The sequence below is a fragment of the Petaurus breviceps genome, unplaced genomic scaffold (genome assembly GCF_028583685.1).
Source record: "Petaurus breviceps papuanus isolate PSGF00001 unplaced genomic scaffold, PetGlider_PUasm1.0 227, whole genome shotgun sequence".
NCBI classification, from domain to species: Eukaryota; Metazoa; Chordata; class Mammalia; order Diprotodontia; family Petauridae; genus Petaurus; species Petaurus breviceps.
The window spans coordinates 13,344,843-13,372,173 of record NW_027185896.1 but is presented as its reverse complement, the minus strand read 5'-3'; the positions used below and the strand labels follow the sequence as shown (position 1 = coordinate 13,372,173).

The following is a 27,331-nucleotide window of genomic DNA, read 5'->3' as shown; positions in this document are numbered from 1 at the left end:
TATTCCTTATGATTTCTTTTTCCTATTTACCTTCTCATTCTTCTCTTGTTTCTTATATTTAAAAGTCAAATTTTCTGTTCAGCTCTGGTTTTTTCATCAAGAATGCTTGAAAGTCCTCTATTTCATTGAATTACCATATTTTCCCCTGAAGCATTATACTCAGTTTTTCTGGGTAGGTAATTCTTGGTTTTAATCCTAGCTCCTCTGACTTCCAAAATATCATATTCCAAGCCCTTCAGTCCCTTAGATCTAACAGCTTTCTAGATCTTGTGTTATCCTGATTGTGTTTCTACAGTATTCAAATTGTTTCTTCCTGACAGCTTGTAATATTTTCTCCTTGACCTGGGCCAAACTCTGGAATTTGAGTATGATATTCCTTAGAGTTTTTGGAGGAATCTTTTTCAAGAGGTGATCAGTGAATTCTTTCGATTTCTATTTCGCCCTCTGGTTCTAGAATATCAGGGCAATTTTCCTTGAGAATTTCTTGAAGGATGATTTCTAGCCTCTTTTTTTGATCATGGCTTTCAGGTAGTTCAGTAATTTTTAAATTATCTCTCCTAGATATATTTTCCAGGTCACTGGTTTTTCTTTCCTTTTTTTAATCAAATGATTAACTTCTGGTTTACATCATTCATTTCCACCAGATTTTGAGTTACAAATTTTCCCCCCATTTTTCCCCTACCCACCACCCCAAAATAGCGATCCCACTGCATATCCCCTCCTCCAATCTGCTCTTCTCCCATACCCCCTTCTACTTTCTAGTAGGGCATGGTGGATCTCTATGCCCCAGTGCCTGTATATCTTATTTCCCAGTTACATGTAAAATAATATTAATAATATATATATATATATATTTATATTTATATTTAAACATCTGGTTTTAAAACTTTGAATTCCAGATTCATTCCCTTCCTCCCTTGTCACCCACCATTACTGGGAAGATAAGCAATTCAGTACAGGTTGTACATGTGTAGCTATGCAAAACATTTCCATAGTGGATATATTGTGAAAGACTGATTATATTTCCTTCCCTCCTATCCCACTTCCCACTTGTTCTATTCTCTACTTTGATCCTGTCCCTTTTCAAAAGTGGTTGCTTCCAACTTCCCTCCCCCACCCCCTGCCTGCCCTCCCTTTCATCATCCCCCCTCTCATCTCCTTTCCCCCTACTCTCCCGTAGGGTGAGAAACCCTATTTAGTATGTATGCTATTCCTTCCCTAAGCCAAATTCAATGAGAATAAGGTTGACCCATTCCCTTTTGCCTTCCTGTTCTTCCCCTCCATTGTAATCATTTTCCCTTGCCTCTTCTATATAAGATAGTTTATCCCATTCTGTCTCTCCCCATCTCCTCTCATTATATTCCTCTCTCATCCCTTAATTTCATCTTTTAAGTATCATCCCTTCCTATTAAATTGGTCCTGTGCCCTCTCTCTATGTATACCTGTAAACATATATACACACATTCACATATGTATTTATACGCTCATATACCCTCCTATATAGAGATATATGTATGTGTGTATATATGTATATTATATATATATATATATTTCTATTCCCTTCAACTATTCTCATACTGAGAAAAGTTACATCAGTTACAATTATTGCTATTCCATGTAAGAATGTAAATAGTTCAAATTTGATAAGTTCCTTATGATTTCTTTTCCTTGTTTACCTTCTCATGCTTCTTGTTACCTGAATGTCAAATTTTTTATTCAACTCTGGTTTTTTCAGCAAGAATGCTTGAAAGACCTCTATTCCACTGAATGACCATATTTTCACCTGAAACATGATACTCAGTTTTGCTGGGTAGGTGATTCTTGGTTTTAATCCCAGCTCCTTTTACCTCTGGAATATCATATTCCAAGCCCTTCGATCCCTCAGTGTAGAAGCTGCCAGATCCTGTGTTATCCTGATTGTGTTTCCACAATATTGAAATTATTTCCTCCTGGCTGCTTGTAATATTTTCTCCTTGATCTGGGAACTCTGGAACCTGGCTATAATATTCCTAGGAGTTTTCTTTTGGGGATCTTTTTCAGGAGGTGATCGGTGGATCCTTTCAACCTCTATTTTGCCCTCTGGTTCTAAAACATCAGGGCAGTTTTCCTTGAGAATTTCTTGAAGGATGATTTCTAGGCTCTTTTTTTGATCATGGCTTTTATGTAGTCCAATAATTTTTAAGTTATCTCTCCTGGATTTATTTTCCAGGTCAGTGGTTTTTCCACTGAGATATTTCACATTGTCTTCTATTTTTTCATTTGTTTGGATCTGTTTAATAGTATCTTGATTTCTCATAAAGTCATTAGCTTCCATTTGCTCTAATCTAATTATGAAGGAATTATTCTCTTCAGTGAGCTTTTGAAATTCCTTTTCCATCTGGCAAATCCGGCTTTTTAAGGCATTTTTCTCCTCATTGGCTTTTTGGGCCTCTTTTGCCATTTGGGTTAGTCTTTTTTTTTTAAGCAATTGGGGTTAAGTAACTTGCTCAAGGTTACATGGCCAGTTATTTCTGGGTGTGGTGCTAAGTGTCTGAGCCCGGATTCGATCCCCAGGTATCCCGACACTGGGGCTGGTGCTCTTACTCACTGAGCCACCTGGCCACCCCTAAGCAATTGAGGTTTTAAGTAACTTGCTCAAGATTACACGGCCAGGTGTTTCTGGGTGGATGCTAAGTGCTCAGATTCAATCCCCAGGTCATCCTGACACTGGGGCCAGTGCTGTTACTCACTGTGATACCTGGTCGTCCTGGTTAGTCTTTTTTTTTTTTTTAAGGTGCTATTTTCTTCAGTATTTTTTTGGGTCTCCTTTAGCAGGCTGTTGACTCACTTTTCATGATTTTCTTGCATTATTCTTATTTCTCTTCCCAATTTTTCCTCCACTTCTCTTACTTGATTTTTAAAATCCTTCTTGAGTTCCTCCATGGCCTGTAACCAGTTTATATTTTTCTTTGGAGTTTTTGATGTAGGTGTTGACTTCATCGACTTCTTCTGGTTCCATGTTTTGATCCTTTTTGTCCCCAGAAAAGGATTCTATGGTCTGATTGCGCTTCTTCTGCTTGCTCATCTTGTCAGCTGATTACTTGACTTTTGAGCTCTTTGCCATGGTAGAACTTTGCTTCCAGAATGGAGAGGGCTGTGTCTCAAATCACTGGGGTTTTCACAAATGTTGTCAGAGGTCTGAGGAGGGCACCCTCTCTACAGACACCCCAAGCTCTGGCGCACTGCCACACACCCCAGGAACACCGTGCAAGACTGAGACCTAGATCCAAGCAAGTCAAAGCAGGAGCAATTACCCTCTGAATGGTTGCTTGGTCCCCCCTATAATCTGCAGGCCAGGAGCTCTGGAGGCAGCCATCCAGCAGCAACTACAGCTGCCATGCCTCCTCCACCTCTCATCCCAGGGCCAGGGGCTGGACCTCGCTCTTCTGTCACCTGGTTCCAACAGAGTTCCCCCCTGACCTTTTGCTTTCTCTTTGGCATTTATGGGTTGAGATGTCTGGAAACCGCCACAGCTGCTGGTGATTCACTCTCCTGTCAGGGCCACCGCAGGGCTGGAACTGCGTGGCTCATGCAGGACTGTGCTTGGCTCCCGGCTCAGTGCCATAGACCTTTCCTGTTGGCCTGCCAGGTTGCTTTCAGTAGGATATTTTTTTCTCTTTGTCACTTTGTGGGTTCTGTACCTCTAAAATTTGTTTAGTCATATTTATAGGTATTGGAGGTGGTTGGAGCCAGAACTGAGTGGAGTTCCTGTTTTTACTCCTCAATTCTGGCTCTGCCCCCACTGTAGTCAATCTTAGGGGAAATTTTGTGTGTTTCCATTCTTTATTTGATCCCATTTTCTTCCCCTGCAGCAAAACTTCCATTTCCCAAATCTACTATGATCTCCCATTTAGAAAGAAGGGAAGGGTCATGGGGGCTGGATTTGCTGGGAACTCTGGGAAGAGAGAGCCTAAGAAGTATTTGTACAGGTGAGAAAGAACTTGCCATGTAACTCCATTGCCATATGTAAACTCTGTCGTTTAATAACTGATAAACTAGTACATCATTGAGGACTTCACTGTCTGCTGTGCCTCAAGGTATCATGAAGAAAGTCTTTTTAGAAACTTTGACATACTTCATAGAGATAAAGAAAATGGGGGAAAACTTTCATAAACAACCTCTCAGATAGAATGTGATTAAGTTGGAATATTGCTGTGCTGTAGGAAATGATAAGCTGGTTGACTTAAAAAACATGGAAAGATGCTATCTACCTTCAGAGAAAGAGATGACAAGTGGAAATAAACATGTTACATGTATGTGTATGAATGTGTATCTGTATATGTATGTGTGTGTATATAATTTAACCTTGGTTTTTTGGGGGGGAGGGAAGGGGAAAAAATAAAAACTGCACAGCAGAGAACAAAAGAAAATCTATTAAGGAAGCAAAAGAAGTTGGGCAGCTTTGAAAACAATGTATAGTATTATATAGGTTTTCTTGAAATGGAAGTTTATTGTTTTATATTGAATCATTTCATGTTCTGTGTACATGGCATTTTTTTTCTTATTTTGTGTGTAAGTTTAAAATACATTTTTAAACTTATAGAAAAGTTAGTTGGAACAATAAATAATTTAGCAAAGTAAAAAAAAGAGAAAGAGAGAAATTGAAGGAAGCTATTCTTTTAGTTTTTTAACCTCTAGGATTTAGGCAGCATTGTACAAATACGCCTGACCCTCATGACAAAAGACATGAAATTCACCTACTCTTCTTGTTTCCTCAGAAATGTATTTGTAGAAAACTGGTGGCAGGAACTGTATTTTTAAGAACACAGCTTTTGTTAGGAAGTAGCAGAATATCTACAAAACAAAACCTTCACTTTTCTCCTAGTTATGATTCGTACTTGCTTGGTCATGCTTCTTTATTACTTTCATGCAGGGTCTTCTTTTTTCCTTAACACTATTTGGGCCCTTCCTACAATCCTTAATTCTCCTTTTCATTCACCTTAGTATGTTTCCTTCATTTCCACTTTTCACTTTAATTGGCCCACATTGCTTTTATATATTTATATAGTTATAGATATATACACATGCATATCTATGTGTGTGTATACATATGTATATATGTGTATACATGTGTATGTGTCTCACACACACGCACACACCCTCCCCAATTAATCTGGCCTTTCTCCTTTCTTTGAACATTATGTCTTCCCAGTACCCTTTATCTTTCCTTCTTTTGGTTTCACATTCTGCAAAGTAAAAAAGCTTCAAAATGACACTTTCCACACTGCAATCTCCTCACACTTTACCAAAATCATTAAGCCTCTAGATTTTTGTTAAACTCCATAATTGAAACTGGAAAAAAGTGACATTTGTATTTTAATTTTACTTCTCAGGATTCAAGACTACAACTGTAAATGATGAAATAACTCCAAAGCAGGAAATTCCTGAAGAAGCAAAATTCCAGGAAATAACAGCTAGAGGACTCCTAAGAAATATTTTGCTGGTACCTGAATTTGGAAGAATCTGTGGCAGGAAAGATTAAAAGAGCAACAAAGGAACAAGGAAAGAAGAGCGAGACTTCAATAGTTTAGGATAAAAAGTCTCCCAAAGAAAAAAGGGATCAAAAATGTGAGGAGTTTGAGGGAGGCTTTGATTTCAGTTCTAAAATGGCTATAAATCAAAGAATTTCTTGAGGTCAGAGAGACTATGAATTCTCACGGAGTCTTCTTCTTGTCAGCCATAAGAAAATTCTCAGTAGCCAGCATCCATATAAATGTAATGAATGTGGGGTACTCTTCAGTTACTGGTCATGCTTGCTAGTACATCAGAGAATACATGCTGGGGAGAAGCCCTGTGAGTGTAGTGTGTGTGACAAAGCCTTCACTAATAAGAGTAACCTTGTTCATCAGAGGATCCACACTGCAGAAAAACCATAGGAGTGTAATGATTGTGGGAAGACTTTCTTTTTGAGGAAAAGTTTCATTGGGCATCAGAAGGTTCACAACTGGGAGAAAGCATATAAATGTAATAAGTATAATAAGGTCTTTAGTTGCAGATCAAAACTTCTGGTACATCAGCGAATCCACATTGGGGAGAAACCCTACGAATGTGATGATTGTGATAAAGCTGTTACTAGTAAGAGAAACCTTGATCATAGAACAATCCATATTGGGGAAAAACCCTATAAATGTAATGAGTGTGGAAAAATTTTCAAATGTAGCTCAGTTCTTATTTGCCATCAGAGGATCCATATGGGGGAAAAGCCTTTTGAGTGTGAGGAGTGTAATAAAGGCTTTGCCACTAAGAGCAACCTTGTTGATCATCAGAGGATCCACACTGGGGGAGAATCCTATGAATGTAATGAATGTGACAAAGTCTTTGCTAATAAGAACAACTGTGGATCATCAAAGAATTCACAATGGGGGAAATCCCTACAAATGAAATGACTGTGGGATAATGTACATTTTGAGGAAAAGTTTCATTAGACATCAGAGGCTACACAGTACAGAGAAGTCTTATAAATATAGTGTGTGAGAAAATATTTAGTTATAGATCCAAACTTCTTGTACATAAGCGAATTCACACTGGAGAGAAAGCTTTCAAATGTAATGGCTGTGACAAAGCTTTTACTCATAAGAACAATCTCATTGATTATCAGAGAATCCACACTAAGGAGAAACCCTTTAAATGCAATGAATGTGGGAAGACTTTCAAACGTAGGTCAATTCTTACTTGCCATCAGAGGATCCACAGTGGGGAGAAACCTTTTAAATGCAATGAATGTGAAAAAACTTTCAAACTCAATTCAGATCTTACTTGCCATCAGAGGATTCACACTGGAGAGAAACCCTTTAAATGCAGAGAGTGTGGGAAAACTTTCAAACGTAGCTCAGATCTTACTTGCCATCAAAGGATCCACACTGGAAAGAAACCTTATATGTGTAACGAGTGTGGAAAAGCCTTTACTACTAAACCAAATCTTATTGGTCATCAGAGAATTCATACTGCAGCAAAACCATATGAATGTATTAAGTGTAGAAAAGCCTTTAGACATAGCCAAAATCTTACCGCACATCAGGAAATCCAGACAAGGGAAAAAACTTTAAAATATCATGAATAAAAATGCATTACATTCAGTTCTCAGGTCTCTGTCCTCTTCTCTCTCTGTTGCCCCCCTACCTAAAAAATTTATTTTTAAATTCAACTTTTTTTTTTTTAAAGCAGTCGGGGTTAAGTAAGTTGCTCAAGGTTACACAGCCAGGTGTTTCTGGGTGGGTGCTAAGTGTCTGAGCCCGGATTCAATCCCCAGGTCATCCTGACTTGGGCTGGTGCTCTTACTCGCTGTGCTACCTGGCCGCCCCTAAATTCAACTTTCATCAATAAGAATATTCAAACATGTGACCCAAAATAGAAAAAAGATATCATAATTGTAAATATAAACATCAGTTATTTGTTCTTAGAGAAAAGTGAGTATAATGACCTAACAAAGTTGTCATAATACCATCCTGCTCATTTTCATCACTACTAATTAGATTTAAATTTTTTAAAATTAAGCATCCATTTTCTTTTTCTGCTTCCCTTTTGCAAAAAGAAAAAAATCCTTCTAAGAAATATATGTATGCAAGCAAAACACATTTCCACATTGATCATGTAATAAATGTCTCATTCTGCATCTAAAGTGTGTCACCTCTTCATCAGTGTTCTGGAATTGTAGTTGGTTGTTGCATTAAACAGAGTTCTTAAGTCTTTCAGTTACTTGTCCTTATAATGTTGTTGTATAAATTGTTCTAGTTCTGCTCATGTCACTTTCAATCAGTTCATATAAGTTCCCAAGTGACTCTGAAACTTAACCTTGTATCATTTCTTCTGTCACTATGATGTTTCATTACATTTGTATAATGAAGTTTGTTTAACCTTAGCACAAATGAGGCTTCTCCCCCATTTATCAATTGGAGAATGTCATATATATATATATATATATATATATATATATATATATATATATATTTTTTTTTTTTTTAAAGCAATTGGGGTTAAGTAACTTGCTCAAGGTTACACGGCCAGGTGTTTCTGGGTGGGTGTTAAGTGTTTGAGCCCGGATTCAATCCCCCAGGTCATCCTGACACTGGGGCCGGTGCTCTTAAACTCACTGTGCTACCTGGCCACCTCGATGGCTTATATTCTTGTAAGTTGTAATCAATTGCTTATATATCTTGGAAATGAGACCTTTATAAGATAAGCATGCTGCAAAGATTATTTCTAGTTAACCAGCTCCCTTCTTCCCTTATTTAAACTTAATTGATGAAATCCACCTCTTCCTACAATCTTCCGCCTCTGCCTGCCCCCATTTGAAAGAGAAAGAAAAACAAAACCCTTTTTAGCAAGTATATAGTCTCATACTACATACATTCTGATTCTGTCACCTCTTGGGAGGTAGGTAGCATGTTTCATCATGAGTGATCTGGAATCTTTGTTGGTAATTGTGTTGATTAAAGTTTCCTGCCCTCTCTTTAGGCAGCTAGTTGGCATAGTGAATGGCACTGGACCTGGAGACAGAAAAACCTGAGTTCAAATGTGACCTTAGACACCCACCAGCTGTATGACCTGGGCAAGTCATTCAGATGCTGTCTGCCTCAGTTTCCCCATGTGCAAAGTGGGGACAACAATAGCATCTATCTCCCAGGGCCATTGTGAAGATAAAATGAAACATTTGTAAAATTATTTGTGAAGCCCAATATGCTACACCAATTCTAGCCATTATTTTAAAAATTATTGTCAATAAGAATAGGATGGTAAAGAAATGCAAAGGACTCAGTATCAGTGCCCTAGGTTTAGGCATTTGGTTTCTCCTGGACACTTTCCCTCACCCAAAGCCCAGTGAAAGGTTTTGATCTCTTCTTTTTCCTTTCCTTTTAAAATCCTTTTCATGATCTGAACTCTGTGGTTATAATTTGCTTTGCTTCAGACTAATCCTTCAATCTATTCTCTTTTATTCCCCCTTCTTTATTTCCCTAAATATATTTAGGGAAATATAGTTTTGTACCCGTATCTGTGTGTGTTCTTTTCTACTTTGACCAGTTATGATGGAAATAAAATTTGTGTCACCTGTTCCCCCTACCCTTTCCTTAGGCTTCTTGTGCATCCAAATCATGAGCTAATTTTCCCTGCTCTCCCTTGCCCCTCTCCAACCACATTATTCTATCACTCCCTCTCTTTTTAAAATATCAAAACAAAACCATTCCCAGGTTCTCTATCTTATTAGATGCCCTCTATGACCCTGTAATGGGAATGGGAATTTGAAGATCTTCCCTGCCCCTTAATAGACCAAGGGGGGAGTTTGAAGACCTCCCCTGCTTTGAAAGTAAACTCTGCCCCCTAATAGGCTGAATGTAGCCTGTGGTGGGAGGAGTTTGCTGAAGAGAAGTAGAGCCCACAGGAAGCTGGGAATCAGAGCCAGAGAGATGGTGGGAGAGAGAAGAGTTTGAGGCACAGAGATAGTGAGATTTGTGAGTAAATATTGACCTAATATTGGTTTGTGGGAAGACTAAAGGATGCTGTGGCTCTCAGTGTTATGGCTTCTGAATATCTTTGGCACTATCATGGAGTCAGCTTACTGGTTTTGGGATTCACTTTTCTGGTGTCTAAATAAATGTTTCAGTTCTGTCCTCTATGTGGAGAGTTTGGTATATTTTGCGATTGAATGTCATGCGATATTTATAGTCACGATCTTTATTGTGATTGTGGGTGCAGTAAATATTGCACTGGCACTACAGACCCCAGATGATAGGATTCTGTGGAGACAAATATATCATTTCTCCATATTAGAATTTAAACAGCTAATCCTTGTTTAGTCCCTTATGATTGCTTGTTCATGTTTACCCTTTTGTTTCCCTTGCTTACCTGGTGTTGTATTTCAGAGTTTCAGAGCTTTGGTGTTTTTATCAGTAGTATTTGGAAATTTTTTTTTAATGTCAATTTTTTCTCTTGTAGACTTAAGATTTTTTCTGGGTAAGTAAAAGCCTGTATCTTTTGCTTTCTAGAAGATCCCACCTTGTCTTTGTAATGGTGGCTGCTAAGTCTTGTATAATCATGATTATGGCTCCTTGGTACTTGAATTCTTTCTCTCTGACTTCTTGCAGTATTTTTTTTTCTTTGACTTAGATTTTGGCTATATTGTTCCTGGTAGTTTTTATTTTGGAGTTTCTTTCTGGAGGCGACTGTTGGGTTCTTTCCATTCCCTATACATTGTATATGATATTCTATTTTCTGTTTTTGTACTAATATACATGCAAATATACACATATATGTATACACACATATACATGGTTTGTTTCCTTTTTAAAGTTAAATTATATAATGATTTATCAATTTGATTGGTCTTTTAAAAACAGCTGTTCCATTAGGGTTTTTTTGGTATTTTTTTGCTTTTTAGAGGGGGTAACGCAGGGCAATTGGGGTTAAGTGACTTGCCCAAGGTCACATGGCTAGGTTTATGTTAACTGTCTGAGACTGGATTTGAACTCAGGTCCTCCTGACTCCAGGGCTGGTGCTCTATTCACTGTGCCACCTAGCTGTCCCCTCTAACACTGATTTTTTTAAAATGTTTTTTAAAATGATGCTCTCCTAAATTTTTTTGTCTTGCTGTCACTTCCCATGACTTCACCCCCCTCCATAGAACCTTCTCTTGTAACAAATACAATCAAGGGAAATATGTGTCTGAAAATATGTGCCTTATTCCTGCACTTATTATCTACCACTTCTTTGTTGAAGGGCAAGAAGCATGGTTCACCATCACTTTCTCTGAAGTAATGGTTGGTCATTGCATTTCTCAGGATTCTGAAGTCTTTTGTTGTTGATTTCTTTCACATAATTGTGGTCATTTTGTAGTAAATTGTTCTTTTGATCCTGATTACTTCTTCTCTCTGCCTAAGCTCTTGCAAGTCTTTTCAGATTTCTTTGTTCTCTTATATTTATCACTTCTTAGAGCACAATATGACAGAATCAAGAGGGGGAATTTACACAATCACCACAATAATGTAAGGAGAAACAATTTTGAGTGATTCTAGGATTCCATTCTAGGCAATGACCAATCATGACTTGAGATGACTGTTATTATCTTCTTAGTATAGGTGATATTTGTTTTCATTTGCAGAGATATGGATTAGAGGTGTGCAATGGGACCTACATTTTCACATGGTCAGTGTGTTGGGGGAGTTTGTTGTTTTTTGGCTCACTATCATTTGTTACAAGGGAGAGTTTCTATGAGGGGCATGACTTTGTGAGTAGTAATAGAAGTTCAAGAAAAAAACAGTAAAACATTTAAAAATATATAGAAGTTTAGTTTAGAAGGGGATACAAAGAAGGAAATTTTCTTACCCTTGTGTTGCATTTCAATTTTTTTAATTAAAAAAACCCAGTTTCATAGTTTCTTATACAAATCTTTTTTGTGTACTGAAAAGTTCATGTTGATTGTTAATGTTCATAATAATTAAAAATAATTAAAAAGAAAACATGGATCACTGAACTAAGCATGCATTTTGAAACTAGAAACCCCAAAATGTGCCCAAAAGAATGCTTGAAAATTGGAGGTGACAGATACAATGGAAAATCAGAAGTTTAATTGACAAAAGTTGGTTTTTTGCTTTTTTTTTTTTTTGCTTTTTGGAGGGCAATTAGGGAACAGATGTTTTTTTCTTTCAAATAATGAGAGATAAATCATTACTCATGATTTTTTAAAAGAGTAAAATTAAGTTGCCAAATAAAAAATTAACAAGGTGAATTCAGAATAGGAGGAAATTAATTATCAGAAATTACTATATAGAATTATGTGAGTCAAATAAAAAATTTAAAGAAAGTGAATGCCTAGCTGCTAAAATATAAATTACCATATTAGTGAAAACAAGGAATACAACTATGATCTCCATCTCAGAAAAATCAAGCAATTTATAATAAAGTACTAACACACACACACACACAACCCTCGAACCTGGTCCAGAATGATTTATAAGATAATTTGATCAAACTTTAAAAGAGCAATGAATATCTACCCCATCAACTTTTCTCAACAGCAGAGAAAGAAGGCACTCAAACTTCTTTTGTGGCCCTAGGACTAGCTTCCTGAAGTTTCTCCCAGCACATTTAAAAGCTCTATGTGGTCCTCTCAAATTGGAAGGACTTTAAACGTGGGTCCAGTGATGAACTCTAGGTTTCTTGTCCAAGGACTAGTCTATTTAAGTTCAGAGAATCTCATCACAAAAAGTTCCCCACAGAGCAATGATATGTTCAACTCTCAAAGACCATCTACTAAGTTGTAAAGGGCTTATAGTTTTGAGTTTTAGGGAGTATCCACACTGACCAAACTAGAGCTTCTCAAAGAATAAACATGTTCTAATTTGTATGATAGCTGAATGTGAACTCCTGGAAGGCAGAGACTAGAGTCTCACTTGTTTCTTTATGTCTTCTCCCACCTTGCATGGTGCCAGGCACAGTATAGGCACTTTTAAAACACTTATTGACAATGTATATTCATGACTCCTTCAGTTAGATAGTAACACTATGAACATAAACTGTCATAGTCACTCCTTTATCCCTTCTTTAGCACAGTACCTTTTCCAAAGTAGTGATGTTTGAAATTTAAATGAAATTCAATGAAAGTGAAATGTTTGTTGAATTGAACCAAAGAGAAAGGGATAATTTGTAACTGGAGAAACCAGTTGTGGAGGAAATGGCACCAGAACTGGACTTTGAAGCAGGTAGGGTTGTGTCCTAGTAGACATGGGATAAAGGAGATAAGGGGAAAGCTTGTTCCACATTCTTCATCTCTACCGGGAGATAGAGTATACTGAGAGTGATGGAGAAGGGAAGGTAGAATGACATTAGGAAACAGTAGTTGAATTTGCCTGGAGTTGCCAAAGTGGAATACCATGAACTATAGCTGTTAAGAGGTAGAGGTCCTGAATTGTCTCAGGTTATAAAGAAACATTTGAACACATCAGCCTACACAACTGTAGCACTGGGTTTCACTCATAAATGTGTTTCTGGCCCCCCTTTTTACTTTTCTAATGCAGTAGAATGTAATTACACTGGGATGTTTGGGGTAATCAGCTAAGCAAATCATGTCTCAAGCTCTTACCAATAAAAAAAAGGTTTCTAATTCATGGGACATAACTTCTTGGTTATAGACTATAGAAGATTGTATTTGTTTCCACTAATCCTCCCAGCATATGAAGAAGGGAAAGAGTTACTTCTAAAATCTCAGCCCAGTAAAATAAAGGGGGTGGGGCTCAATACAATATGCTTCATGGAATTCTACAGGAGCCTTTTTGGGGGAAAGACAGAGAATCTGTAATTCTTTTGCCTTGGCCTTGAAAGTCATCAGGATTCTGCAGGAATCCTATGGCAGTGCTGTCCCATATGCACTCTGAACTGCAATCAGCCTTTTGTCTTGCTTTATCCCTGCTTATGACTACTTCTGACATTTTAAAGGTCTTTTGCATTCGTGTCAACTCTCTAGCACCCAGTCCTAGCTCTACAACTTCTGTGGCCTTTGGAACCTTTCTACCACGATGTTCTCCAGCTCCTTTAAACACTTCCCTGCCTCTATTAATGATGCAGTTATTCTCTTAGGTCACCCAGCCTCAAAACCTTAGTAATCCTAACTTTTCCTTGGCCTCCTCTATTCCAAATTGTCATTATGGTCCATGGATTTTTTGCTTGTAATCTTCCTCATGTCTATACTTTCTTTTCTATTTCCACTGCCTACAAGCCATAGAGCAGCCCCATGTTACAGTAAAATAAACAGTGGATTTGGAGTAAGAGAATCTTACTGGCTCATATTGGACAGTATGATACATGGCTCCACCATTTATGACCTTGAACAATTCGGTTTCTTCTTCTTGGAAGTTAGTTTCTTGGTTTGTAACATGAACATTGTACTATATCATCTTAAAAGTTCCCTGGCTGAGTCTATATCCTTTGAAGCTTCATACTGTATGCTTAGAGTTACAACTGCCTTTTAACTTGCCTCTTTCCATAATTTTTCTTGCTTCAATTCTGCCCATGTTGCCAAATTAATCTTCACAAAATGCTCCTTAGTCCACATAGTACCCTTTTGGGGGATTCTCTCTGAAGTTACATATGTGAGGGATAATTTGCATTATCCCCATTCTGTTTCCTATATATAGTTTCCCCATTCTGAACATCCTATATACATTCTAATTACTTCCTTGTATTTTGTAACTAAGTTCAGTATTGTTTCCCCATATATATATATGTAGGTCATTGTGTATTTCAAGGTAATGTAAGAACTGTTGAGTATTAATACAATTGATTGAATTAACTATTGAGACCAAATTAGAGGTGTTTTTAGTTTGGAGAAAGGAATGGTAATGTGAGAGGTAGCAAAGGGTTAAGTTTCTATAGAACTGCCAGAATTGCTGAAACAAGACTACTGATAAAAAGTACTGACAGCAGCCTTGGGAAGAGTTGAGGCAGTAGCCTTGGGAAGAAGTTGGGTTCCCAGTTCCCAGAGAACTCCTAGATAATACTAAAAATGAAATAATGTAGAATAAAAGGAGTTGGCAGCAGCAGGTGGATTTGACCAGTCAGAGCGGCCTTGGTACACTCAGGTTGGACTGAAGGGGGTTCAGTATTCTGAGGTTGTTACTGTGCTTGCATAGTGGACCTCATGTATTATGTATGTTATCTAACAAAATTAGAGCCTCATTAGTAATAATTAGGGTAATGAATGGAGAGGGCTTTGTGCCGATTGGTTGGCATTAATAAGAAGACTATAAGCTTGCCTTACCAACCAATGATAAGATGGGACAGTGGAGAAGGTGTGGAGTTCCCATGTTAGGGCTTTATAATCTTGCTTTTTGCCTTCTGTAGTGCTCTCTTCTCTCTTCTGACTTTCTTGTTGGATTTGGGGACACCCATTCTTGAGAAAGATAGTAATAAAGTTTTTGCTTCTACCTTGAGAAGTCTCTGAGTCATTTTGGGTGAGTGGTCTTCTGACACATACACATAGATCAGGTACCCTGAAGGATAACTACCCTTAGATTCTGGGTAATCTTTGGGTTTGCATTGCTAAAAGTAGCTCACAGACCCCCACCAACATTTGTATTTCAGTAGTCAGAGGTACAGGATATGTCACTTAATGAAATGGCTAGTAAGAAAAGTTGAAATAGTCCTATAAACCTGGGGTGTACCCACACAAAAGAACATCTGCCATCTGTGGGGGGAGTGGATACACAGCTCACATGTGTAGGGAGCACAGTTAAGGCACATTCAGAGAAGGATATCTCGTGCTGCCAGGGCTGTAGAGGCTTCCTGCTTCTCCTACTGACCTTGATCCTATAGGTTTTGCTGCCTCCAGCTCTGGTTATTCACTGTATCACCTAGTTGCCCCAAGAACCTTTATTTTAGAACCAAGAGAAGCCCCTAGTTCTGTTCCCTCAGTCTGGGTTCTATGCCTGTTTCCTCCTAAACAGGTTGTGAAAATGAGGTGCCTAACTCTCTGAAGCAACGATCAGGATCACAGTAAGCTAATGGCCTTGGGCTTTGCCTTTTCTTTCCCATAACTCTTTCTGGTAGAGAGTTAGGTCAGTCAGTGAGAGACCTCACCCTAACTTATGCGGACTGTCCAATATGCTTCCTAAATTTGCATATTCATAGGTAGACCATAAACCAGGCAGTTTGCCCAGTAGTTACCAAACAGCTCTGGGGCTCAGGGTTCCCCAGTTTTTCCAAACTCAAATTTTTCCCATTTATCCATGCTAAATGAGTTGGAGAGAAAAGGTATGGAGGTAATTTATGTTCAGGGGCAAATTCATTTAATCTGCTACTACTGTTCAGCCTGACTCCTGATCTTTTCAAATATAAATGTGGCTACTCAAAATTTCTCACCTTATAAGGTGCAATGGGCCATTTAAGGTCTCAAAATGGCAGAGTCTGAAAAGGGCTCTTCCTCCTACCCTTCCATCAGCATCACCTGATTTCCTTAATGTAAAGATTGTGGCAAACAGACTTTCATCTTGAGAGACATATGGGTCATGTCAGAACCCCCAACATGCCTCCCCAGTGCCTGCATTCTGAGGGACTAAGAACTAATCACAATTGTGTATACATGCTCAGCCTCTGGAGTTTTTCCCAAAACATCTGGTGCCATGCATTCTGAGAATCTGAATGTCCCCAAAAGTGGAGTTATATTAGGAATCTTTGCTGGCTTCCCATTGTCTGTGAAAAAAAAAAATCAAACCTCATATGAACTGAGGAGGTATCAAGGAAAATGACAGTAGGATAAGAACTACAACTGACTGAATAATCATAATACTTGAAACAAAATGTAGAAAAAAGGAAAGTCTAGGCAGTGAAGTTAACAGGCTACATCTGTTGGCTTACTAAATTAACAGGAGAATTTTCAGAAGATCTATAATTCCTCAGAGTTGGGAGATTCTGTTTTGGGAACTGTTCCACCAATCCAAGTAAGCTTAAAGATAAATCTTAGGGAGTTGCCCAAGACTCTGGAAGGTTAAGGGACTTGCCTAGGGTCACACAACTGGTAAATGTCCCAGGCAGGATTTAAAACTAGGTCTTTCTGACTCCCAGTTTAACAATCTAGACCCTACACCCTGCTCCCTCACTTTTTTTCACTCACATTTTTCCCCAAGTATTTTTTATTATTTATTTAGTATTTTATTTTCCTCAATTACATTTAAAAACTATATATAATACACTTTTTAAAAAACAGACTAAAAATGGTGGAAGTTTATGAGTCCATGTACAATTTTTAATTCCTTCTTCTATATGTTTGTTTTTTGTTGATAGTTACTACATTTAGATTTTTTTTTAAAAAGAATTAAATCCAAACCCGTTAGCCTGGCATTCAGAAAGTTCCAGTTTCAAACAGTTCCTGCTGTTCTAGTCAAACTGGTATGTCCTCAGAATATTTGATACAACATGCATATACATTCCAGTTTCTACATCTTGACCCACATTGTCCCCCTTGTCTGAAATGTTCGCCTTTTTTCATCTCTGCTTATCCAAGTCCTATCTTTTCCTCAGCACCCAATTTGAGTCTCATTTTCTCCAAGAAGCCTTCTTTTGATTGATGCAAAGAAGAGGGGCAGCCAGGTAGCACAGTGAGTAAGAGCACTGGCCCCTGAGTCAGGATGACCTGGGATTGAATCCGGGCTCAGATACTTAGCACCACACCCAGAAATAACTGGCTGTGTAACCTTGATCAAGTTACTTAACTCCAATTGCTTTAAAAAAAAATGCAAAGGAGATATTTGCATAAGTTACAAGGAGAAATTTGAAAAGGGAGAAGACACTTCTATCTGGTCAGAGGAAGAAACTGAGATTTAAAATTAAGCAACTAGAGCACCAGTCCTGGACTCGAGGACCTGAGTTCAAATCTGACCTCAGACACTCAACACAAAACTAGCCGTATGACCTTGGGCAAGTCACTTAACCCCAATTGCCCTACCTTCCCCCCTCAAAAAAATTTTTTTAAGCAACTTGCCCAGTTGATGCTAGTTCATACATGTGTACACACGCACATACACACACAATGTCAGAACTAAAATCTGAGCCCAAGTTTTCTGATTCAAAGGTCAGTGTTTCTTCTATTTCATCAGACTTCCGTGTTCACAAAGGAATACAGATTTGCTTTTCAAATTCTAAAATATTACCACTAGTGTGAGAGATGACACAGTGAAGTTTCCTCATTTCTTTTAACTCCCTGTTACATTTCTGTCTCTTCTCCATACTTTGTAAACCAGTTCAGTTTGTCAATAACTCAAGACTTCCCAGAAATAATTGGTAATTTGAAAGAAAACCATACTAGTCTACTTCTGATTGGGCACTTCCAAATTTGGTGAAAGGAAATACATAATGAAGGATTGAAACTGCTTTATGTCAATTAGAAAGATTGTGAGGTAGGATAGGTGTTAGAGATGGAGTTAGGATCAGAACAAGAGAAGCCTGTGAGCTTCCACATGTTGCACTCCCTGAGAGATGTCATTTAAGCAACAGGGGCAGTGCCCTTTCTCATGAGAAAGAATAAAGATCTTTTCTGTTCTGAGACTCAGACCCCAAACTCTTTCATTTTCATACACTAGTAAATACCATTTTATGTTTGAATGAATTATTTTCAGGATGATTAAAATATTACTTAGGTTACTAAATAAAGGATCCACACGAAGTCTCTATGTACTTTTAAAAACTTAGGGTTAGAGGTAGTAAATGAGTAAGCATTAATTAAGCTCCTACTATGTATGTACCAGGCAGTGTCTAGGTGCTGGGGATAGAAAAAAAAAAAGAAACATCGACTCTCAAGGAGCTGATATTTTCTCTGGGAGAATACAGAAGGATAGAAACTATCTGTCAAAATAGCCAAAGAAAATATAATATCATTTAGGATGACTACATAATTTAAAGAGTAGCTCTGAATGTTACTTTAGAAGCTACGTAGCCCAGTACATAGATCTGGAGTCAGGAAGATCTTAGTATAAATACTGCTTCAGACATTAGTGGTTGAGTAACCCTGGCAAAGTCATTTAACCCCAGTCTGCCTCAGTTTCCTTATTTGTAAAATGGGAATAACAATAGTTCCTACCTCCAGGGTTGTTGTGAGGATCAATTCAGATCATAATTGTGAAATGCTTTGCAAACCTTAAGGCAAAAGAAACACGATTTTTATCATTATTTTATATTATTGTGCCTTGCCAAATGTAGGCATTGTGTTGCTAGGTTTTTGATACAAAGTGACATTTGTAATTCATCTGTGTGTGTTGGGGCAGGCGGAAATATCCATAAATAGCTCTGATAGCAAAACGCAACCAAGGTGGGAATTTGTTTTGTTCAATTTGAATATTCAAAAGCTTTTGTTTTCCCCTTTTGCTTCCCCTAAGGAGGAGCGGGATGAGAAAATGCATTTTTTATAACAAAAGCAAAACAAAATTAAACTTTAAAAAATCACTAAAAACCTTTCCACCTCATATTGTAGATGGGCAAAAAGCCTTAGTTTTGAGCCTTTTTAACATTTTAAGCATTATCAAAAACAGCAAAAGAGGAGGTGCAGGGTCTGAACGGGAGCGAGGGGAAAGGAGCCTTCCTTAAATTAGAGACATGCCAACAGTTTTTTTGTTTCGGGTGGGCAAAGTCAGGCTTGGACTACTTGTGAGAAAAGGGACCCTTCTCTTATTTTTGGTGGAACCTGTCCCTATCATAACTTCGCTTTAACGGATCTGGTTGTACCCCCTCATATGTCAAAGACGAGGAAACAGCTTCAGGGGAGAGCGCCATAGCTTAGTACGGGGCAGGGCGGGTCCAAACCCCAGGTCTTCTAGCCCTACGGCCCTCCCGAGGCTGCTACCCCCAGAGTTCCTTCCCCCAAAAAGCAAACGAGACGCAGACACCTCCCGGGCTCCTAGAGCGCAGCCGGAAGCATCTGTAGAGCCAGGCGATGACCGGCACCCACTTCCGGTCAGCCATTGTTCTTTTCAATCCTTGCATGAATAGCGGAGGTCTTCTGTCCTGTGCCCTGCCCTTTCCTCTCCCTCCCCGTCGGGACCCCGGAGGTTGCACAGTCGCTGTTCCTTGTAAGTGTGGGCCCGGGTCCGAGGGAAATGGGCAGGCTGCAGAGAAGGGATGTCCGCGGCCTGTGCATCTTCCATCCTGGCCTTCAGGGGGCGGGTCGAATCACTCCCTCCTCCCCCCGATCCCCCCTTCCCCGCTAGAGTGGTGGGGAGGAACTGAAGGAGGTCGGGGGAGGAGCCACCGCAGGGGCTCCTGGGAGGAGGCACTCTAGCCCCAGCCCCACCCCTGCTCCATCTCCCTTCTCCGAGACCTTGGTGGAGGCGTCCTTGGCCTGCATACAGAGGGATCCACTTCCCCATTTTACCTCAGAAACCCACTCTGTCCCCCATTGCCTCCGGTCCTTTGTGCGGATCGGAGGAAATCTCTCTAATGTACTTCTGTAAACCTCGAAATCGATTTTACCTGACGTCAGCGCTGGTAATTATTACCTGGCCAGAATAGCTTTACAGAAGGCACTTGTCAGTCAGTAAGCATTTAATAGACGCTGTGTGCCCAGCACCGCGGGATTCAAAGAAAGGCAAAAAACTGCCTTGGAGGAGCTCACACTCTAATGGGAGAGAAAAATGCAGACAACTCTGTATAAAGAGCATGATATGTACAGGATAAAGTGGAGACAGTCAGTAGAGGGAAGACGCCAGCGTTAAAGGAGATTAGGAAAGGAAACCACCTGGAAGTGGAAATGAGCAGGACGAATATTCTAGAACAACCATTGAAAATGCCTGGAGTTTGGTTGGCTTGTTTAAGGAAAGGAACAGCGAGGAGACCAGTGTCACTCTAGGCAGAGTACTGGGAAGGAGTAGGGTAGAAGAAAACTGGAAGGATTGTGAAGGACTTTGAATGCCGAACAGAGGGTTTTATATTTGATTCTGGAGTTGGCAGGAAGCCACTGGAGTTTATTGAGAACAGGGGTGACATGAACAGGCCATAATCCTTTTAAAATCAACCCCTACTTTTCTTGACTTCTCTATTTCACTTACTGGGATCTCCAGCCTCCCTGTACTTTGGGAAGATTAATTAACAGCTGAATAGAGGATAGATTGCAGTGGGGACAGATTGGAACCATTTTATAAAGTTTGTACTGCAGGGGGCCATTTAATAGATTTCTTGGGCTGTAGAGCCAGAAAGATGTGTTCTGAGATCACCAAGCTTTAAGCCTCTGTGGCAGTGTCTCAGCTAAAGAAATTTTTAAATAATTTAAAACAAGAAAGAAAAGACAAATAAATGCAGCAGATAAATAGCATTTTCTACAAAGATCAGGACAAGGAAGATAAATGGAGAGTATAAGGTCGTAGTTTTGGATACATAGTAATGGGTGTTCTTAGGTTCCTGAACCTAGATCTCCCAAATATTTAGACTACCTAAGGGTATTCAATTCAGTAGATATCTGTTGAGTATCTGTTGTATGCAAGTAACTGGCAGGCTAAGATGAAGAAAAGGAAGAGGAGATGACAGGTCTCTGCCTCAAAGAACTTAAATTTTCTGGGGGACTTAAGCTTTGCATACACATAAATGTAAAAGGGCAGAATGTAATAACTATAGGAGACTACAAGATACAATGAGAATCTAGAAGTGGTAGAGATAATTTTCTACTGGAGTGAACTGGGAAACCCTGAGGGAAGAAGTAACATTCGAGCTTCAGTTTGAAGAATATTGATGGACTTGGGTTGTAGTGACCAGGGAATAGAATGGAAAATCATTTAGTTAACTCTCATTCTGTGCTAAGCATTAGAAATACAAATAGAATATTGAGACAGTCATTACTTTCAAGGAACTCACATTCTAATTTGAGGGGACAGCACCTAGACAGTGGCCAGTGTTCCTGTTCAGTTCATGGCAGATGGGATAGCCAGATAGTACATAGGTTCTGAGGTAAAGGATCAGGGCAGTAACTGGGGAAAAGAGTTGGGAATAAGGGGTGAAAGACATTTCAGAAAGATAGACCTTTGAACAAAGGCAGGGAGGTGAGAAGACATATGGTACACTCAGGGTTATGTCTAATTATGAAGGGCCTTGGGGGCCAGATTAGGAATTGGATCTTTTATATTTCAGGTAGTAGGAATTCATGGAAGATTTTTGAGCAGGGCATCAAATTAACCAGAGCAGATTAGACGTTTGGGGAAAATGTTGAGATTGGCAGATTGAATGTTAGAATGCTAGAGTCTTTGCACAGTGTTAACAGCAAGCACACTAGTACACCCAGGATGGCTGCTAGCACAGGTTCTTTGATCTGCTTTACTAAAGGAAAGCAATTTTAAAGGGGTCAACAATCTTTGTTTGTGTGTGTGTGTATAAAATTCACTTAGTTCAGGGGAAAAAGTCAGCATCCTGAACTTCAGAAGGAATGAACAGAAATTATAGTACGGGGCTTCTAGCTGTCTGACTATTACATGCATACATAGTTACCAGAGAGAGAAGCACCAAAATCTGGGTTTTAAAAGCCAGGGGACCCAACAGCTACCCAGAGTCTCATCTGGCCAAATCACACAACTCTTCCACAAGTGAGCCTGTATCAGCAATGCCATATTCACAATGCCTATGGAGATTACAGATATGCTGATATAATTATCCATCACAAAATACGTCATGCTTGCCATATGGGGGAATAAACTAGAAAATTTATTAAGATACCAAAAGACTGAGTCCCAAACCAGAAAGCGAAAGCCATCAGAGTAGTTATGACATTGGCACAGGTAGATAAAGTAGAAAGCACCCACATTTTCAAGCCTTTAAAATGGAACAGGCTACCTCAGGCAAAGGTCCTCCTCTCCCCACTCACAGCAATGACCCAGTGTCCAGGAAGCGCGCTTCCAGCAGCTCCGGCCCCTGGGAGTCCTCAGCAGGAGTCCTTAGCAGAAATTCTGGCTAAGTCAAAAAGGGCTTTGCGCTGCCTCTGCTGCTGCCGCCGCCGTCGCCACCACCGCCAGCCACTGCAGGAACGCTAGCTTGGCTTCCGCTTCCTCTTGCTCTGCCCCTTCCTGCTACGTCAGCAAGTCCAATGGGGCATGGAAGATCTTTAAATCCCATAACCCTTACATTTGGCCCCAAGATCTTTCATGTCCCTTACTTGGCAAAAATACAGTAGGAATAACTGGTGTCAACAAAATTTCACAACAATATAACAAGAATAGCACACAATAAACACAGAAAACCATATTTTAGGGTGGGGCTTGAGCACAAGCTCCCCATCATTCCCCCCACCCCAAACAAACGGGGCCCCAAAATCTTGTGGTAAGGGGTGAAGATCTCTTCTTCTATGGCTACTTGCTGCTGAAATCGGATGTAGAGCTGTCCCTGTCCTAAGGGGTCCCATTTGAGAGGTCAGTTCTTAATATGCTTGATGCCAGGTCCAAGGGTGACACATCACAGTTGCAGACAGGGGGTGACATCCAGCTTAAGCTGTCAGGCATCTACAGATGGAGGGTACCAAGCCTGTGGAAACAAATCTAACAAACAAGGTGAACAGACAAAAAATCAAGAAGAAGCAAAGAGACAATAACCAGACTATTGTAGCCTCACTCACGGTAGAATAAATGAGTTAAGGGTACAATTTTGTAATCATCTTCTCCAGAATAAACAATAGTTACAGTGTTATCCCTCCCATATGCTATAATCTCTGCAGCCTTTGGAACATCATCTGGCTTCCCTTTTACCCATACTTTAGCTCCTGATTTTATTCTATCAGTAGAACCAAATCCTTCAGTTCCTGTGACAGTTATTTTGGAAGGAGGGTCAGTTTTTGGAAGGAGGGTCAGTTTTTACAAGTGGCATTGTTTTACAAGGAACAATAATCACTTGAAGTATCCTATCATTCTTGTGAATCTGTATGGGCCCTTCACCTAAATTCTGGAATGTTACGACAATTTCTCCTTGATAATTAGAATCTATTACTCCAACCAATACATGTATTCCTTGAGCTGCTAATCCTGATTTGGGTAATATCTGTCCAAAGTGATTTTTAGGGATTCTTATGCATATCCCAGTGGAGATTTTTCTTATTTCTTTTCTGTCCAACCAAAAGTCCTCTAAACAATGTAAATCATACCCCACCGAACCAGGTGGTCCTGGGTACGGTGCTGGGACATCTGGCCTCAAGGTCCAATACTCAATATTTGGGATCTTGTGTGTTTGTTGTTTTCTAATTTGCAGATTGGGGGTCATCATTCTGGCTAGAGGTGTACTTCCTCCCAATGGTCTATTATTCAAATTACGCAAAGCCATGAACAAATTATCCTTCCAATGTTGATATGAATTATTGGAACTTAACTTCCTCAACTGTTCTTTCAGTAATCCATTCATTCTTTCAATTAACCCAGATGCTTCTGGATAATATGGAATATGATATATCCATTCTATATTGTTTAGTATACAATACTTCTTCATTTCATTGCCTTTGAAATGTGACCCATTGTCACTTTGAATCTGCATTGGGGTTCCATAATATAGACTTATGAGATCTAGAGTTTTACAAGTGTTTTTCTGGGTTGCATTCTTATAAGGACAAGCTACTAGTACACCTGAATAGGTATCAACACAAGTACATATAAATCTGCATCCTTTATCCAGTGGTAGTGGACCAATATAATCTATTTGCCAGATTTGGGCTGGGACTTTTCCTCTTGCTATCTCTCCAGTTACTACCCGAGGAACAGTTCGCTCTTTTTCCAATTGACATATATGACATTCTTTTGCTATCTGTTTTAACAGTGAATGAGAGATACTAATACCTCGATCTTGTGCCCACTGGTGTGTGGCCTGGACCCCCAAATGGCCTGCTGTTTGGTGGACCCATTTTGCTAATACCGGATCATCAGTTGTTGTCAAAGTAGGGACAATATGTTCAGTAGCAATCTTTGCCAGTCGATCAGCAAGAGCATTGTACTCACGTTCTGGTGTGGTGGGGGCCACGTGAGCATCTACATGAAAAACTGACAAGTCAGTGACCAAAGACATGTTCCAGATATCTTCCCATAATTCTTTGCCCCAGACTTGTTTACCATGAATTTCCCAATTTTCATTTTTCCACATGGGCATCCATGTAGCTAACCCATTAGCTACCGCCCATGAATCAGTGAATATATGATACTGTCCTCCTTGTTCTGTTTTGATGGCTTGATATACTGCCATAAGTTCAGCATATTGGTGACTTGCACCTATCCCAGTACTTTCCAAAGTCCTTCTAGTGCATGGGTTATAGGCCACTGCTTTCCAATGTCTTTTTTGCCCCAAATATTTTGCTGTCCCATCAGTAAACCATGCATGTCTCTTTTGTTCCTCAGTTAATACATCATATCCCTCATTCCATTTTGCAGTGGACTGTACCAACTGTTGCTTTGGCTCAGGGGGTGTGTCATTCCTCTCAATTTCTATGTTTGCTATAGATTCATGCAGAGCAGAGACTCCGCTTTTGCCTGTTTTCGCTCTATTTTGAATATACCACTTCCATTTGATTATACTAGCCTCTTGGGCATGTCCAATTCTGTGAGAAGCTGGGGTACTCATTACCCAGGTCATAATTGGGATTCCAGGTCTTAATATCACTTCATGGCCCACAGTCAGTTGTTCAGTCTCCACCAAAGCCCAATATGCAGCTAACAACTGCTTTTCAAAAGGTGTGTACTGGACTCCAGATGAAGGGAGTTTCCTACACCAAAATCCCAAAGGTACTTTTCGGCTTTGTTGTTTTTGCCATAAGCTCCAGTTTGCATAATCATCTTGTACAGTCACTTGCAATTCCACTGGACCATTTTGCATGGGCCACAAATCTAGGGCCAATTAATTGTATGGCAGCCTTGGCTTCTTCAAAAGCTTTACTCTGCTCAAGTCCCCAATCGAATTCATATTTCTTCCGTGTGACTCTATATAAAGGTTTTAAAATCTGTCCCAAATGTGGAATGTGGTACCTCCAGTATCCAAACAATCCTATGAACATTTGGGCCTCCTTCTTATTGGTAGGGGTAGGAAAATCCTGAATCTTTTGTCGGGCTTGAGGAAGAATCTCCTTTAGACCCTTGTTCCATTGTATACCCAAAAATTTCACATTTTGAGCTGGTCCTTGAACCTTTGCAGGGTTAATTTCCCACCCTTTACTTTTCATATGCTCAATTAGAAGGGTCAAACTCCTTTCCACTACTTTCGCATCTTTTCCCTGTACCATGATATCATCAATGTAGTGGGTAAGCTGTACACCAGGTAGCTTTAATTCATCCAACTGTTCAGCCACAATCCTGTGACAAATAGTGGGGCTATGTATGTACCCTTGTGGCAAGCGGGTGAAAGTATATTGTCTACCCTGCCAAGTGAAAGCGAATTGGTCCCATTGTTTAGGGTCTATTGGGATGGTGAAGAAGGCATTTGCCAAGTCAATAACTGCATATCAAGTCCCATCATATGTCTGGATCCTTTCTATTAAGGTGATGGTATCTGGAACAGCAGCATACAAAGAAGGAGTCACCTTTATTCAACTGTCTATAATCCACAGTCATTCTCCATGTCCCATCTGATTTACTTACTGGCCAGACAGGATTATTCCATCTTGTGGTTGTAGGGACTAACACTCCTGCTTCAACATATCCCTTTATAGTCGTGGTAATTTCATCTTGCCCACCTGGCACACGATACTGTTTTAAAGTAATTACTTCAGACGGTTCAGGCAAAGTGATTGGGTCCATTTTTAGTTTTCCCACTAAAACTGTATTAATTCCTATCTTCCTCACAGCAAATTGGTATCTTCCTTCAGGTAAATTCAGAGTCATGCCTCTCAATACATCTATCCCAATGATGTATTCAGGAATGGGTACAACAACCACAGTATATTCCTTCTTGGGTAACTGCCCAATTTTCATTGTTATTTTAACCTGTCTGGCTGATATTTCAGCACCTCCTAGACCTGTGATGGTAATAGGAGTTCCATGTTTAAACTTATCAGGGTTTCCATAGATAAGTGTGGCCTCAGCCCCAGTATCATGCAGTGCCCTAGTCACAGTAGTTGATCCATTCTTCCAATATATTGTTAAACCAATATGGGGTCTGCAATCTCTTCTGCATATTTCTTTAATCTGGGCTGGGGCTTGGCCTATCTCCTATTCCCTCTGAAGGTGGGGCAAACTTGGATACAAAGATTCAGATTCAGAAATACCTGCGGGGGTGGTTCCGGCTTCCCTGTTCATTCTAATGCTAAGTACCTTTTCTTGGTACAGCTTATGCAGCTCTTCAGTTGGAATACCATCTATTCTTCTAAAGTACACCCCAGCTCTTTTTTTTTTAAACGGCTTTATTAACTTCTGATTTACATCTTTCGTTTCCACCAGATTTTGAGTTACAAATTTTCTCCCCGTTTTTCCCCCACCCATCCCGCAAAACAGTAGTCCCACAGGATATCCCCACCTCTGATCTGCTCTCTCCCATATTTTCTCCCATACCCGTTTCAACTTTTCCAGTAGGGCATGGTGGATCTCTATATTTCCCAATTACATGTAAAACAATATTGATAATAGTATATATATATTTAAACATTTGATTTTAAAACTTTGAATTCCAGATTCATTCCCTTCCTCCCTTATCACCCACCCTTACTGGGAAGATAAGCAGTTCAGTATAGGTTGTACATGTGTGGCTAATGCAAAACAATAACATAGCAGATATATTGTAAAAGACTGACTATATTTCCCTCCCTCCTATCCCACATCCCACTTGTTCTATTCTCTACTTTGATCCTGTCCCTTTTCAAAAGTGGGTGCTTCCAACTTCCCTC

The 27,331-nt window shown here is 39.5% G+C and overlaps 1 protein-coding gene across 1 annotated transcript in view; it reads left to right on the top strand.

The window, feature by feature from the left end:
• The window catches only part of LOC138166911 (zinc finger protein 721-like), a 90,848-nt gene that overhangs the window by 47,590 nt on the left and 15,927 nt on the right, over nucleotides 1–27,331 (top strand). Inside the window, exons 10-13 of the mRNA XM_069095396.1 lie at nucleotides 5,373–5,518; nucleotides 5,679–5,897; nucleotides 5,928–6,230; nucleotides 6,647–7,093. Of these exons, the coding sequence (XP_068951497.1) occupies nucleotides 5,373–5,518; nucleotides 5,679–5,897; nucleotides 5,928–6,230; nucleotides 6,647–7,093 (1,115 nt within the window). The remainder of the gene's footprint in view (nucleotides 1–5,372; nucleotides 5,519–5,678; nucleotides 5,898–5,927; nucleotides 6,231–6,646; nucleotides 7,094–27,331) is intronic.